This window comes from Protopterus annectens, chromosome 2.part0 (genome assembly GCF_019279795.1).
Source record: "Protopterus annectens isolate FY-2018-M chromosome 2.part0, PAN1.0, whole genome shotgun sequence".
Classification (NCBI taxonomy): Eukaryota; Metazoa; Chordata; order Ceratodontiformes; family Protopteridae; genus Protopterus; species Protopterus annectens.
Genome location: NC_056728.1, coordinates 917,463,584 through 917,482,132, shown reverse-complemented (window position 1 = coordinate 917,482,132; position 18,549 = coordinate 917,463,584). Strand labels below are relative to the sequence as shown.

At 33.8% G+C, this 18,549-nt stretch overlaps 1 protein-coding gene across 1 annotated transcript in view; it reads right to left on the bottom strand.

Annotated features, from left to right (window-relative positions):
* Nucleotides 1–18,549, bottom strand: part of EPGN (epithelial mitogen) — a 332,078-nt gene that overhangs the window by 123,919 nt on the left and 189,610 nt on the right. The window contains exon 3 of the mRNA XM_044061164.1: nucleotides 17,574–17,694. Within this exon, the coding sequence (XP_043917099.1) occupies nucleotides 17,574–17,694 (121 nt within the window). The remainder of the gene's footprint in view (nucleotides 1–17,573; nucleotides 17,695–18,549) is intronic.

The following is an 18,549-nucleotide window of genomic DNA, read 5'->3' as shown; positions in this document are numbered from 1 at the left end:
GTTGTGAGCAGCATACTATCAAGTACGAAAGTGTATACAGCCTAATACATAACTGCATGTGATAGTCATATTATTAATAATACGAGGCAACTTAGAAACTATACATAGTAGATGCCATCAAAAACATGAAACCATATACAAGTCGAAAGAATTATTATCAACCAAAGTGATACTTGGTATAATAAGGTCAGTGCATAAACAAAGATGTATATCTGCATATGTATAAAAATGTGTATATAAATGTAGTGTCTTAATAAATATATGTATCTAAATATAAAAGAATGAATGAATGTGTACAAAAATATATATAAATAAATAAATGAATAAATAAGTGAGTTATTGTCTAAAAATGAAGCTAAAACCATTAACATTAACAGTATTACAATATAAAATGAATAAATTACCCAAAAATGTGATATATGTATGTGTATGTATATGTATGGGAACAAATATCAGAGCATATTGAATTCTTAAAAATTTCAGAACTTAGTGTGCCTACGTTTCTTTAGGTGTGGTCTGATAGATGCCCTTTCATTTAAACCATGACCTTTATCAGCTCTCAGCAAAATAATCCACCTACTTTCTCTATCTTCGGTATGATTCATGATGTCACCTCCTCTTACATTAACATTCATTTTCTCCAGCACCCTAAACATGAACTTGTGTTCAGGACTTGTTTGTGTCACATGCTTGGCCAATGCATTCTGCAGATTACCTTTCTTTATATTATAACAGTGTTCCCTTATTCTGTCTCTTAATACCCTATTCGTTTTACCAACATAGAAACATGACCACAGTTCACATACAGCAAGGTATATGACATCAGGTGTCATACAGTTGGCATTGGCTCAGGTATATATTTCCCTCTGTGTATCTGGATGTATAAATACTATGCTAGAATCTATTGAGGAGCAAAAGTTGCATTGTCCACAAGGTGTGGTTCCATAACTAAGACTCGGGTGCGTATTCTTGTTTGGTGGATAACAAAGCAATATTTTAAGATTCTTCTTATTCCTATAGGTAAAGGACGGAGAATCACCTACAATGTTTGTCAATATGACATCAGTTTGTAGTATGTTCCAATTTTTGGAGATGATCTCTAATTTGTTTATTATCTGCTGTATATGAAGTCAGAAACCTAACTTTTGCATTTGTGACTTCTTTGGCATCATTCATTACTATAGGCTTGGGCCCAAAATATGGGGTACCTGATGTCGAACGTAAACTTAGAGCATTATCAAATTGTAAATCTACCTCCGTAGAATTATAACCTCTCTCAGCAAACTTCTCTCCCAAGTCATATAAGTCTGCCATAAAGCCTTTGTCATTGGAATTCAACCTAGACATTCGTAGGGTCTGTCCTTTGACTATGTTACTGAAAACATACTGAGGATGCATACTAGTTCTGAATAGTAAAGTGTTCCTATAACAGGGTTTCCTAAAAATCCCAGTGTTAAACATTCCACATTCGAGTTTTTCGACATATAAATCTAAAATTCAATTTTCAATAATGAATATTTCATTGTAAATTTCAAACATGGTGTAATGTTATTCAAAACCATATTGAAACTAAGCAATTCTTCTATATTACCATCCCATAGAATAAACACATCATCCACAAAACGTCTATAAAATCTTACATATTTCTTAAACATGTATTCTTTGAATAATAACTGTTCTTCCCAGTAAGCTAGGAACATATTAGTAGCTGTTGGCACAAGGAGTGCCCATAGCTACTGTCTAATTGCTGATAAATATTATCAGTAAACATAAACACATTATTTTCCAGCACTAGCTCAAGGAAATGTACCAACAAGTCAATTAAAACATTGCCATAGGTACTATGTTCTGTAAGATATTTACTAACATAAGTTAGACCAAGATCATTAGGGATGACTGTAAACAATGATTGTATATCAAAAGTTACTAAAATCAGATTTTGGATAGTATCCATTTGATTATTAATATAGTACAAATCTGTTAAAACTGTTTAGAATCACGCAATACAAATTCATTATTGTTTAAAATACACCTTAAATGTTTCTCAATAAAACTGACAAGTGCTCCGTAACGGATCCTTGCCCTCAGACTATTTGTCTCATGGGTGGCTGGCTTGGTAATGCTTTTGTGTATTTTGGGTATTCCATGTATAACTGGGATGGTAGGCATCTTAATATATAAATAATTGAACTCATTTCTATTTATTAAATTACTTCTATAAATATCTGTTAAAATATCATGTACATATGCACACATTTCATGGACCTTAGTAAAATCAATTCTTGTATAAAACACATCACTTAACATATTATACATTTCATTCTGATAATCTATGGTATCAAGTACAACTATGCCAGAGCCTTTATCTGCTGGCCTAATTGTTATATTTAAATCATTTCTTAAGTTATGAAGGCTCTTTCTTTCTTGGTATGACAGATTATTATTAAACATAAAATTAGAATTGTTCAGTCTCTTTTTATGAAAATACTTATAAATCTCATCTTCTGTAGTGCGTAAATATGCTTCAATTAATGGATGATTTACTGGTGTATAGTCACTCAGATTCTTAAACACAAATTTATCATTGCCAGTAGTTAATTCACTATCAATCTTATTAATAGAAGTATCATTATAAATGTACTTGAGCATAACATTTCTGCAAAACATTCTAACATCTATGATGGTTTCATCTAGCATACTATTGCTATGAGGAATGAAACTTAGTCCTTTGACTAATAAATTAATGTCATGCTGTGACAGCGGAACACTGAACAAATTAAAAACTAAATTTTGTTGTGATTTGTCCACATTTTCTTTAGCGTTGTATTGGTGAGTGGCTCCCCTGAAAATTTCCTTTTTTGCCGCCCTCGACTGTTCGGCGTGTTCTGCTTAAGTTCTTCTCCTGGCGATTGCTAAAGGGAAGGAAAGATTTAAAGCTGCTCCTTTTTTAAATTCATTTGTTTTAGATCTAACAACCTGCTCTTGATCATTCAGCAGTCTATTCTTAACAACATTCACAGTAGGATATAAATTTACATTTTCATTCATACTGTTATGCGTTATATGTATAACATCTATAGAGTCATTGCTAGTTGCTATTTCCTCATTACTAGCAGCTAAGTTAGTAGAAGGACAAATATCAGCAGATATAGTATCAGAGTCAACATATTCATTAGCAATGGTTGGGGCCTCTCCTGCAATTTCTGGCACATTAGAAACAGCTGCAGGAGATGAGGCCACTTTACCAGTGCTCTGTAGAGTCTCATGCTGTTGAAGAGGTAAGCTGCCTTGCTTGATAACAGATGCAGGCATACTTTCTAGGACACGCCTTTCCCAGACAAAAACTTGCCCTGTTTTAAAATCCTGTATGTCCCTTGAAACTTTACTTTGTTTCTGCTGAAATAGTTTACGCTCATAGGCAGATACACAGTCAAGTATATTGTCAAATATAATCATCCATTAATTGAAGCATATTTACGCACTACAGAAGATGAGATTTATAAGTATTTTCATAAAAAGAGACTGAACAATTCTAATTTTATAGAAACAGTGTTGAAAGGTAAATTAAAAATGCTGGTTACTGCCACAGCACGCTTGCTTAAAAAAAGATAAGTAAATGGATAAATAACTCAAGCAAGCGTTGACAGAGTGAGAAATAACCTTCTATGTGTAAAAAATCCAAGTAATCCGGTCTTCTGAGACAAATAATTCAGTTTATTACACAGATAAACCACGATAAGCGCTTTCACTAACTAGTAGCTTCTTCAGATCACAAACAGGAAGCACAGGAACCATGTGCTTTAAATATCTGCATGTTAATTAATCAACCAACTTTTAAAGCAGAAGCTCCATAAAACCTAAAAACTAAATATATAAACATAAAATCATCTCAAGATGCAACAGAAATAAACAATGGTGTATGCATATTACTTTTAAAAAAATTAAAATAACTTCATTCCATAAGAAACAATAAAAATTGAAGTAAATATAAGAACATGTTGTGAGCAGCATACTATCAAGTAAAGTGTATACAGCCTAATACATAACTGCATGTGATAGTCATATTATTAATAATACGAGGCAACTTAGAAACTATACATAGTAGATGCCATCAAAAACATGAAACCATATACAAGTCGAAAGAACTATTATCAACCAAAGTGATACTTGGTATAATAAGGTCAGTGCATAAACAAAGATGTATATCTGCATATGTATAAAAATGTGTATATAAATGTAGTGTCTTAATAAATATATGTATCTAAATATAAAAGAATGAATGAATGTGTACAAAAATATATATAAATGAATAAATAAGTGAGTTATTGTCTAAAAATGAAGCTAAAACCATTAACATTAACAATATTACAATATAAAATGAATAAATTACCCAAAAATGTGATATATGTATGTGTATGTATATGTATGGGAACAAATATCAGAGCATATTGAATTCTTAAAAATTTCAGAATTTAGTGTGCCTACATTTCTTTAGGTGTGGTCTGATAGATCCCCTTTCATTTAAACCATGACCTTTATCAGCTCTCAGCAAAATAATCCACCTACTTTCTCTATCTTCGGTATGATTCATGATGTCACCTCCTCTTACATTAACATTCATTTTCTCCAGCACCCTAAACATGAACTTGTGTTCAGGACTTGTTTGTGTCACATGCTTGGCCAATGCATTCTGCAGATTACCTTTCTTTATATTATAACAGTGTTCCCTTATTCTGTCTCTTAATACCCTATTCGTTTTACCAACATAGAAACATGAACACAGTTCACATACAGCAAGGTATATGACATCAGGTGTCATACAGTTGGCATTGGCTCGGGTATATATTTCCCTCTGTGTATCTGGATGTATAAATACTATGCTAGAATCTATTGAGAAGCAAATGTTGCATTGTCCACAAGGTGTGGTTCCATAACTAAGACTGGTCGGTATTCTTGTTTGGTGGATAACAAAGCAATCTTTTAAGATTCTTCTTATTCCTATAGGTAAAGGACGGAGAATCACCTACAATGTTTGTCAATATGACATCAGTTTGTAGTATGTTCCAATTTTTGGAGATGATCTCTCTAATTTGTTTATTATCTGCTGTATATGAAGTCAGAAACCTAACTTTTGCATTTGTGACTTCTTTGGCATCATTCATTACTATAGGCTTGGGCCCAAAATATGGGGTACCTGATGTCAAATGTAAACTTAGAGCATTATCAAATTGTAAATCTACCTCCGTAGAATTATAACCTCTCTCAGCAAACTTCTCTCCCAAGTCATATAAGTCTGCCATAAAGCCTTTGTCATTGGAATTCAACCTAGACATTCGTAGGGTCTGTCCTTTGACTATGTTACTGAAAACATACTGAGGATGCATACTAGTTCTGAATAGTAAAGTGTTCCTACAACAGGGTTTCCTAAAAATCCCAGTGTTAAACATTCCACATTCGAGTTTTTCGACATATAAATCTAAAAATTCAATTTTCAATAATGAATATTTCATTGTAAATTTCAAACATGGTGTAATGTTATTCAAAACCATATTGAAACTAAGCAATTCTTCTATATTACCATCCCATAGAATAAACACGTCATCCACAAAACGTCTATAAAATTTTACATATTTCTTAAACATGTATTCTTTGAATAATAACTGTTCTTCCCAGTAAGCTAGGAACATATTGGCGTAGCTGTTGGCACAGGCAGTGCGCATAGCTCGCCGTCTAATTGCTGATAAATATTATCAGTAAACATAAACACATTATTTTCCAGCACTAGCTCAAGGAAATGTACCAACAAGTCAATTAAAACATTGCCATAGGTACTATGTTCTGTAAGATATTTACTAACATAAGTTAGACCAAGATCATTAGGGATGACTGTAAACAATGATTGTATATCAAAAGTTACTAAAATCAGATTTTGGATAGTATCCATTTGATTATTAATATAGTACAAATCTGTTAAAAACTGTTTAGAATCACGCAATACAAATTCATTATTGTTTAAAATACACCTTAAATGTTTCTCAATAAAAACTGACAAGTGCTCCGTAACCCATCCTTGCCCTGAGACTATTGGTCTCATGGGTGGCTTAATGCTTTTGTGTATTTTGGGTATTCCATGTATAACTGGGATGGTAGGCATCTTAATATATAAATAATTGAACTCATTTCTATTTATTAAATTACTTCTATAAATATCTGTTAAAATGTCATGTACATATGCACACATTTCATGGACCTTAGTAAAATCAATTCTTGTATAAAACACATCACTTAACATATTATACATTTCATTCTGATAATCTATGGTATCAAGTACCACTATGCCAGAGCCTTTATCTGCTGGCCTAATTGTTATATTTAAATCATTTCTTAAGTTATGAAGGCTCTTTCTTTCTTGGTATGACAGATTATTATTAAACATAAAATTAGAATTGTTCAGTCTCTTTTTATGAAAATACTTATAAATCTCATCTTCTGTAGTGCATAAATATGCTTCAATTAATGGATGATTTACTGGTGTATAGTCACTCAGATTCTTAAACACAAATTTATCATTGCCAGTAGTTAATTCACTATCAATCTTATTAATAGAAGTATCATTATAAATGTACTTGAGCATAACATTTCTGCAAAACATTCTAACATCGATGATGGTTTCATCTAGCATACTATTGCTATGAGGAATGAAACTTAGTCCTTTGACTAATAAATTAATGTCATGCTGTGACAGCGGAACACTGGAAAAATTAAAAACTAAATTTTGTTGTGATTTGTCCACATTTTCTTTCGCATTGTATTGGTGAGTGGCTCCCCTGAAAATTTCCTTTTTTGCCGCCCTCGACTGTTCGAGCGTGTTCTGCTTAAGTTCTTCTCCTGGCGTATTGCTAAAGGGAAGGAAAGATTTAAAGCTGCTCCTTTTTTAAATTCATTTGTTTTAGATCTAACAACCTGCTCTTGATCATTCAGCAGTCTATTCTTAACAACATTCACAGTAGGATATAAATTTACATTTTCATTCATACTGTTATGCGTTATATGTATAACATCTATAGAGTCATTGCTAGTTGCTATTTCCTCATTACTAGCAGCTAAGTTAGTAGAAGGACAAATATCAGCAGATATAGTATCAGAGTCAACATATTCATTAGATAATGCCATTATACCACGTGGGCTCAGGGTGTTCTCTATGCCTAGTCAAGGCAATGATACCCAGAATTGCTGTCATTGTGGCAGCAGATAAATATTGAGACTAGCCGCAAATATTTACAACTGTTGATTAATGTCTTCAAACTAAACTAATCTAAACAAAATTGAAAATGCTGCCTTTGCATTTGTAAACGTTTCAGTTTATAAAAGTGTTTCTCTATGTCATTAAGTATTAAATTAGCTTTCTGAAAATCCACATCACGCTCACCCATATTAGCTGGTAGTTGTTCAGTCGTTAGCGACCACAATGTAGTAAGAGTCCCATCAAGATGCTGTTTAAACTTGGCTTCCATCGTTGCCTTGCCCCGGTGTTCACTTCTGGGCTTATAGGGAAGCTCAATATCCGCCATGGCTTTAGTAGAATATCCAGTAGCTAGAAACTCACTCGTAGTCACGTAACCAACGTAGAAAATGTAGAAACAGCGTTGAAAGGTAAATTAAAAATGCTGGTTACTGCCACAGCACGCTTGCTTATAAAAAAGATAAGTAAATGGATAAATAACTCAAGCAAGCATTGACAGAGTGAGAAATAACCTTCTATGTGTAAAAAATCCAAGTAATCCGGTCTTCTGAGACAAATAATTCAGTTTATTACACAGATAAACCACGACAAGCGCTTTCACTAACTAGTAGCAATGAATACCCAGAATTGCTGTCATTGTGGTCTCATCTCCTGCAGCTGTTTCTAATGTGCCAGAAATTGCAGGAGAGGCCCCAACCATTGCTAATGAATATGTTGACTCTGATACTATATCTGCTGATATTTTTCCTTCTACTAACTTAGCTGCTAGTAATGAGGAAATAGCAACTAGCAATGACTCTATAGATGTTATACATATAACGCATAACAGTATGAATGAAAATGTAAATTTATATCCTACTGTGAATGTTGTTAAGAATAGACTGCTGAATGATCAAGAGCAGGTTGTTAGATCTAAAACAAATGAATTTAAAAAAGGAGCAGCTTTAAATCTTTCCTTCCCTTTAGCAATACGCCAGGAGAAGAACTTAAGCAGAACACGCTCGAACAGTCGAGGGTGGCAAAGGGAAATTTTCAGGGGAGCCACTCACCAATACAACGCTAAAGAAAATGTGGACAAATCACAACAAAATTTAGTTTTTAATTTGTCCAGTGTTCCGCTGTCACAGCATGACATTAATTTATTAGTCAAAGGACTAAGTTTCATTCCTCATAGCAATAGTATGCTAGATGAAACCATCATAGATGTTAGAATGTTTTGCAGAAATGTTATGCTCAAGTACATTTATAATGATACTTCTATTAATAAGATTGATAGTGAATTAACTACTGGCAATGATAAATTTGTGTTTAAGAATCTGAGTGACTATACACCAGTAAATCATCCGTTAATTGAAGCATATTTACGCACTACAGAAGATGAGATTTATAAGTATTTTCATAAAAAGAGACTGAACAATTCTAATTTTATGTTTAATAATAATCTGTCATACCACGAAAGAAAGAGCCTTCATAACTTAAGAAATTATTTAAATATAACAATTAGGCCAGCAGATAAAGGCTCTGGCATAGTGGTACTTGATACCATAGATTATCAGAATGAAATGTATAATATGTTAAGTGATGTGTTTTATACAAGAATTGATTTTACTAAGGTCCATGAAATGTGTGCATATGTACATGATATTTTAACAGATATTTATAGAAGTAATTTAATAAATAGAAATGAGTTCAATTATTTATATATTAAGATGCCTACCATCCCAGTTATACATGGAATACCCAAAATACACAAAAGCATTACCAAGCCACCCATGAGACCAATAGTCTCAGGGCAAGGATGGGTTACGGAGCACTTGTCAGTTTTATTGAGAAACATTTAAGGTGTATTTTAAACAATAATGAATTTGTATTGCGTGATTCTAAACAGTTTTTAACAGATTTGTACTATATTAATAATCAAATGGATACTATCCAAAATCTGATTTTAGTAACTTTTGATATACAATCATTGTTTACAGTCATCCCTAATGATCTTGGTCTAACTTATGTTAGTAAATATCTTACAGAACATAGTACCTATGGCAATGTTTTAATTGACTTGTTGGTACATTTCCTTGAGCTAGTGCTGGAAAATAATGTGTTTATGTTTACTGATAATATTTATCAGCAATTAGACGGCGTAGCTATGGGCACTCCTTGTGCCAACAGCTATGCCAATATGTTCCTAGCTTACTGGGAAGAACAGTTATTATTCAAAGAATACATGTTTAAGAAATATGTAAGATTTTATAGACGTTTTGTGGATGACGTGTTTATTCTATGGGATGGTAATATAGAAGAATTGCTTAGTTTCAATATGGTTTTGAATAACATTACACCATGTTTGAAATTTACAATGAAATATTCATTATTGAAAATTGAATTTTTAGATTTATATGTCGAAAAACTCGAATGTGGAATGTTTAACACTGGGATTTTTAGGAAACCCTGTTATAGGAACACTTTACTATTCAGAACTAGTATGCATCCTCAGTATGTTTTCAGTAACATAGTCAAAGGACAGACCCTACGAATGTCTAGGTTGAATTCCAATGACAAAGGCTTTATGGCAGACTTATATGACTTGGGGGAGAAGTTTGCTGAGAGAGGTTATAATTCTACGGAGGTAGATTTACAATTTGATAATGCTCTAAGTTTACATTCGACATCAGGTACCCCATATTTTGGGCCCAAGCCTATAGTAATGAATGATGTCAAAGAAGTCACAAATGCAAAAGTTAGGTTTCTGACATCATATACAGCAGATAATAAACAAATTAGAGAGATCATCTCCAAAAATTGGAACATACTACAAACTGATGTCATATTGACAAACATTGTAGGTGATTCTCCGTCCTTTACCTATAGGAATAAGAAGAATCTTAAAAGATTGCTTTGTTATCCACCAAACAAGAATACGCACCCGAGTCTTAGTTATGGAACCACACCTTGTGGAGAATGCAACTTTTGCTCCTCAATAGATTCTAGCATAGTATTTATACATCCAGATACACAGAGGGAAATATATACCTGAGCCAATGCCAACTGTATGACACCTGATGTCATATACCTTGCTGTATGTGAACTGTGTTCATGTTTCTATGTTGGTAAAACGAATAGGGTATTAAGAGACAGAATAAGGGAACACTGTTATAATATAAAGAAAGGTAATCTGCAGAATGCATTGGCCAAGCATGTGACACAAACAAGTCCTGAACACAAGTTCATGTTTAGGGTGCTGGAGAAAATGAATGTTAATGTAAGAGGAGGTGACATCATGAATCATACCAAGATAGAGAAAGTAGGTGGATTATTTTGCTGAGAGCTGATAAAGGTCATGGTTTAAATGAAAGGGCATCTATCAGACCACACCTAAAGAAACGTAGGCACACTAAGTTCTGAAATTTTTAAGAATTCAATGTGCTCTGATATTTGTTCCCATACATATACATACACATACATATATCACATTTTTGGGTAATTTATTCATTTTATATTGTAATACTGTTAATGTTAATGGTTTTAGCTTCATTTTAGACAATAACTTATTTATTTATTCATTTATTTATTTATATTTTTGTACACATTCATTCATTCTTTTATATTTAGATACATATATTTATTAAGACACTACATTTATATACACATTTTTATACATATGCAGATATACATCTTTGTTTATGCACTGACCTTATTATACCAAGTATCACTTTGGTTGATAATAGTTCTTTCGACTTGTATATGGTTTCATGTTTTTGATGGCATCTACTATGTATAGTTTCCAAGTTGCCTCGTATTATTAATAATATGACTATCACATGCAGTTATGTATTAGGCTGTATACACTTTCGTACTTGATAGTATGCTGCTCACAACATGTTCTTATATTTACTTCAATTTTTATTGTTTCTTATGGAATGAAGTTATTTAAATTTTTTAAAAGTAATATGCATACACCATTGTTTATTTCTGTTGCATCTTGAGATGATTTTATGTTTATATATCTATATCTATGTCAATATCTGTCTATATATTTTAAATATATATATATATATATATATATATATATATATATATATATATATATATATATATATATGTATATATGGGTACGTATCACTTCACCTAAAACTTATTTAGCCTAATCTCAATTCACCTAAATCAAATCACCTAAAGTTCATTTCGCCTAAAACTCATTTCACCTAAAACTCATTTCACCTAAAACTCATTTCACTGACAAGTAGTACAATAAGACAAATCAAAGGTATATGTCCTTTTCCCCACTGTAGTGCAATCCTGGTGTTAGTGTGTATATATAGTTAGGGTGTGTGTGGGGGGTGCAGTCCCCCACATTGGGGGTTGTGGGGAGGCATAGTCCCTTACTTGTTTTGGTTTTATGTTGTCTGGTTTTGTTTTACATTATTTGGTAAAAGCCAACTAGGTGGGGGACTTCTCCCACCACACCCCCCAATGTGGGGGGCTGCACCCCCACCCCCCTTACTATATATATACTAACACCAGGATCACACTAAAGTAGGGAAAAGGACATATACCTTTGATTTGCCTTATTGTACTACTTGTCAGTGAAATGGTTTTAGGTAAAATTAACTTTAGGTGATATGGTCGTGGTGAAATGAGTTTTAGGTGAAGTGATACGTACCCATATATATATATATATATATCTATCTATATATATATATATATATATATATATATATATATATATATATATCAACCATATATGGTTTCACTTTACAATCCTGAAATACTGAAATATCAAAACTCAGTATCTCGAGACTGTAAAGCCAAACACTGAAAAACACGGAAACCCAAAAGCGAGAAATTCAAAATTCCAACTGCCCACATACACACTCCACACACAAACAAGCACACATACACCTTTCTCCCTACACTACAAACCAACAAAACACACACAAACACAAACAAAGCAAAAACATGTGCAGACCCGCCCCCACACCCCGCTACATATATATATATATATATATATATATATATATATATATATATATATATATATCTATATATATATATATATATATATATATATACTAACTCCGAGGTCGCACTAAAAACAAAAACAGACAAAAACTACCACTACACATTTTACACTCCCCTTGCACAAACACACATCACATATGTACAAACAGCACCACTCTCAACATTTACACACTCACAATCTTACCTACCTACCCTAACCCACAACTAAAAGGCTGAACACACTTACACACACTAAAATCCCTAGCCAAAATTCCTATTAAAACATCACTTACCTGAATCTCCATCTACATCCACATACCACACCACACATCACAAACACAGAGCATCCCACAGGTATGTGCCTCCGCATCCATGGATTTGACATTTCCACATTCAGTATTTCCACATTCTGGATTCTGCACTTTCGCTCAAATGTATTTTTGGCACTACGGTCTCAAGCTACTGAAATTTGATATTTCAGTAGTTCGAGATTCTGAAGTGAAACCGTATATATATATATATATATATATATATATATATATATATATATATATATATATATTCACTTTATATCCTTGAAATACTGAAATATTGAAAATCAGTATGGCGAGGTTATAAAGTAGAAACCTGAAAAGAACAAAACCTCAGAAGCACGAAATTCAAAATCTCGCATACTAGAGATTTTGAATTAGCGCTTCTACTTTACAAAAACACACACCTTCCTCCCCACACACAAACACAAGCTCTGTCCTACATAAAAGCAGGGGGAGAGACCCTGTGCACCCCCCTTTTGGGGGCTGCACCCCCCACACCTCCCCTACTTAAATATTCTAACTCTGAGGTCACACTACATACAAAAACACACAAAACACCACCACACAAGCTACATTCTCCTCGCAAACACACATCACAGCAACAAAATACACTAACACACACACCACAGCCCCTACCCAAAACCCAAAACCCTTGACACATAAACACTTACCTGAATCCACAAACACAGCGAAACACCAGAAGTGCTAATTCAAAATTTCTGGTATGTGAGGTTTTGAATTTTCCGCTTCTGAGGTTTCATTCTTTTCAGGATTCTATTTTATGGACTAGAAATACTGGGATTTTGATATTTCAGTATTCCAAGCTTCTAAAGTGAATCCATATATATATATATATATATATATATATATATATATATATATATATATATATATATATCTATAAATTCACTTTATAATCTCAAAATACTGAAATATCGAATTTCAGTATCTCTAGACTATAAAGCCAAAAAATAAAAAAAGTGAAACTTTAAAACCAGGAACTTTCAAACCATGAATGTAAAACACTACACCACACAAACACAAATACACCTACCTGCTGACACTACAAAAAAAAAAACAAACCAACACACACAAACACAACAAAACTAACACACACAAACAATCTTGGTAAAAGCAGGGGGGCAAGTCCTCCTGCACCCCCACACCCCCCTTACTTATATATACTAACTCTGAGGTCACACTAAACATACAAACACATAAAACTCACCACTATACACACTCACACACACTAAAATCCCTACCCAATACCTTTACAAAAACACGACTTACCTCAAACCTCAGCTAAATCCACAAACCACACTGCATGTCACATATGCGAACACATAATGGTGAATGTGACATTTCTGCATTTGCTATTATGCAGTTTCGCGTATGTGCACATGAAAAGAAATATGAATTATTATGAATGAATGTTATAGTCTGAGATTCCAAAATTCATGAAAATCCTGTATTTTTCAATACTCAGACAATCTAAAATAAAAATGTATAGGTATTTTCCATTGCAAATGGAAATTAGAGTCCCTAATAATTTTTAAGGTTTTAAAAACAAGTAAATGCTGGAATTCTATTATTTAATGTATGACCCATCAGTAAATGAACTGGAAAAAAGATCTAAACCTTGTAATACAAAAGTTCAATATTGCAGTAAAACTAAGAATACATATGTAGAACAGGCACTATTAATTAACTGATTTGTTCATTAGCTATATGACAGTCTGTGTTATCCAATTAACTTAATTATTTATGTGTGGTTAGATATAATGAGATGTGGATATCCCACCACTGGCAAGAATTAATATGTGATGCCCCTGCACTGGTCCAGTAATCAAGGAGACTCAATCCTCACCACTGGTAACAGTGAGGGATGTACACATTGGGAGGATGACAAGTACACACACAGTAAAGTACTATTTCCCTTAAGAGTATGCAGAGCTCACAGTAAGTCTGGGGCTTGTTTCTGCCTCTTTCTCCAGCTCCCCAGTAAGACTCCTCACTGGCACAGCTATAAGGTTAAGATCTCAGCTGAGTGACCAAGCCAAAACCTCCAGCACCCTCTCTGTCCAACCAGTGCTTCATGTCCCTGCCCAAGTAGCTGACACATGCACACACACCCACACACACACACACACACACACACACACACACACACACACACACACACACACACACACACACACACACACACTTTGAGATTTGGTTGATATACAACCAAACACACACCTGGGAAAGGTTGGCACAATTTTACTAGTTATGTTCCCTTCTACCCAGACTGTAAGGTAGTACCAGCTGCCATCAGCCAACATATTCAGCTACTTAAGGCCCTTAACCAAATGGTGCCCAATCTTACTGTGTAATGTTACTATTATCCAAATGCTAAGTGTGACCAAAGCCGAGGCTCTTTAGGAGTGGCCAATACAGTGTCACCAAATACATATGCAAATACTGTAAAAGCTTAAATATCTCTAAACAAACCAGTCACAATTAAAAGGTTTAAATATATTTAATAATAAATAATAAAAGAACAAGCCAATACTCAATAACTCAACACAGTGACTACAGAGTTCAGAATCACAGCAAATATTTTAAAACAACATTGCAGGAAAGTCTCAAATAAATACAGAAAACATCTAAACTAATCTTTACTATATTCCTATCTATATCTAAAAGATACTTTTCCCCTAGTTACTTACTATTAGCAAGGCAAATGTAGATGAGAAGTGCTGAATGGATGTTTTCATATTCAAGACAAGGTACAAAATGCACTGACTCATTCTCTGAGATAGTTCTTAAATTAATAATATACATTACTGCTGGGTTAGGTGGGATGACATCACTCTGTCACCTGCATTCAGTTCCCAGGCTAAATTTAAAATTTAGCACATCTGTGTCAGTGGTACACATCTCTCAGAAGTTTGCCTAGAACTGGAAGTCGGAAAACAATTAACACTTTTACATTTGAAACCTAATAATTATTTCTATTTCAAGAGAACAGAAAACCCTCTAGCTCTAGATATCTTATCTCTTTGCATTAATTAACTTTTCTAGCACAGTCATAAACAATTTCAACTTATTTTCTTGAAGCTTTGCAAGTTAACTCTATATGTTCCAGCTTCTACCATTAAAACACACATCTGCACAGGTATATAGTTTATACACATTTCTGCTCTTTTCCAGCAAGGCACACTGTGGTTCCATTCTTGAAGCTCAGTAGATAACATACAGTTCAACTCACAAACTTCTGTACCAGTAGTTTAATATACACATAACATATAGTTCTCTTACATTTGTAAGACAAGCCTAGGAATCATATTAATATTCACACATGACTTATGATTATTTACAAAATTCCAGATACCTGGGCTGGCAGGGTCACAGCTTCCTTATAAATAAATCCATCATTCATTGACTGCATTGAAATTATAAAATGTGGGCCAGTTTCATTAATGCATGTAGCAAATGTACACAATTTACATTCAAGAACATCCCTACCACATTTTTTTTCTACTTTCCAGTAATTCTGAAAGATTACACTAAGTGTATATGTAGTCTACACTTAGTGGTAACCATTATGAATCCCCTTGACATTTAAGCTACAAGAAAATCAGTAGAAAAACTAAAATTAGGAGGAAGAGGTGGGAGTTATGCTTGTGTTGTCTGTTCACTCGGAATGGTGTACATTTACTGTACGCTTAATGTAGGTGTTAATGAATCATAGGGTGTGTTTGCAATGTCTTCACCATAGATGCAGGCATAAAAGTGTCCACAAAGATATCACAAGGGAAATTTCCATCAAGAACTAGGCAGGAGCTGACTGTACAAATGAGTCCAGGATATCAGGAGAGATTATCTGATGGTGGATTACTTGAAGTATTTCGTAGTCTGTCAACATCAGTGCAGACCACAGACTTTTTTCAAATATTCAGTTTCTGTATAATTGTTCATAAAATCAGTTACACACTCTAACAGACAAAAGACTGACATATACAGACTGCATTTACTGCTACTGAAATCCACTGCTATTGTTATACTAAAGTGTTTGGATTTGTATTAAATGATAAAGAGCAGAAGTTTGCATTTAAACTCAGAGTTTTTCCAAACCACATCATACTGAAGAAATGACTGAGTGCACATTTTCTTGATATGTAATGTGTGTGTGTGAGCACATGAGGATGTATGTGTGTAATTACTTCCTGGAAAAGGAAGAAATTATGTATAAATTAGTATACCTTGACTCTGTGTTCAGAGTTTCTGAATTACCATCACGAGTCCTTCTATAAGCTCTGAAGAGGTAATAGGAGAAATCTCGTTGTAGTGTGGCTGGTAGCCTGTCAGTGCCTATCATCCCTCTGATGGACTGAGTTGCAGCAATGCAATATTAAAAGGGCTATGAAGGCTACATCCGGACAAACTGATCGAAGAAAAGCTACCCTGAAGTGGGTTCACTGGCAGTAATGCATGTAAATGATGTATAAGCTGAGATGTTTAGCATTGTGGCCTATTCTATCTTCTTTGTGTGTGTGTGTGCGTGTGTGTGTGTGTGTGTGTGTGTGTGTGTGTGTGTGTGTGTGTGTGTGTGTGTGTGTGTTGTGTGTGTACATATAAGAATTAGGCCAGAATTATAACTACTGTAGTTAACAAAATGGCAAGTGACTTGTGATGTAAACAGCCTTCACACTCAGAAACATGCTGAATAATGAATGTCAGATATATGTTATCTCTAACAGAACTAGTCATATGACTAGTCAAATATAGTTACTATTGCTGAAATTGTCTAACATATACAGACTTGTTATAAAGCATGTGTGCATGTCTATACCTCTTTCTGCAGACTACATTATTAGATGCTATTAGTATTACGATACAAGTCAGATCACAGATTCACCCTCATGTTGAACCTAACTAGTGTGTTACTTGATTTGCACTGATCTCCCAAGTATTGTAACTAATACTCCAATGCCTATGTGCTAGGCAATATTACCCATTCTTCTATTTCTTACCTGCATATAGGTTTGTTCTCTTCTTCAAGGAAGCTACAAATACCATGGATGCAAAAACTCTGAAACTTTCCTGAACAGGAAACTGTACTCTCAAGAACGACAGGCGGAGAAGATATGTTTCCTATGGAATAATACAAAAATTGTATATTTCCTGAAGCAAACATCTTAGCATCACACAAGTGTACAATAAGACAGTTCTTTTCTTCGCTGTTTTAGTTTCATCTCTTCCGCACATAAGCATTTCTTCATTTATTGGGTTGGCTTTCAAGTGAAAAAAAAAAAAAAAACACTTAACAAACCAGCATTGGACTTGGCTGACATTACTGGACAAATCAAAATTGATCTGAGAGGTTTCGTCTGAGGCTTTTGCAAGGATTTATAAAACTCTGCAAATATTCTCAACTGATCTATGAACTACATGACATTGTAATTAAATCTGTAGTTTGACTTGTACAAATTGCATCCGGCTTAACATTCAAAAAATAAAAATAAATCAATAAATAAAATAAAATAAAGAAAGAAATCCTAAGAAGAAATGTAAAATTATAAACTTCTTTGTTCCAAATATTAATTATGATCTCTGAACGCATATACAAATAACAAATCATAGTAGCAGCTTAAAATTCAACTGTTGTGATGAATATTTAAGATTTTTTTTTTCAAATGTGATCCTGCTTTTGTCTAATAAATTATTGTAATGCCTTTAAATGAAAACTGACATTTTCTGGAAACACTTCTACGGCATTTAAATAGGACACATGAAAAGAGACATGGAAGAGCTCTCCGATCTTGTAGCCCAGGCAGGTATGACCCTAGCCCTGAGTAGCATTCTGCCATCGCCCAGAATGATACCGCAATACAAGGACAAAATGATTGACTTCAACAATTGGTTAAGCTTCTGGTGTCATTCTAAGGGGATCCAGTATCTGTCTGCTTGGGATGACATGGTCGACAGACCATGATGCTTTGCCACAGA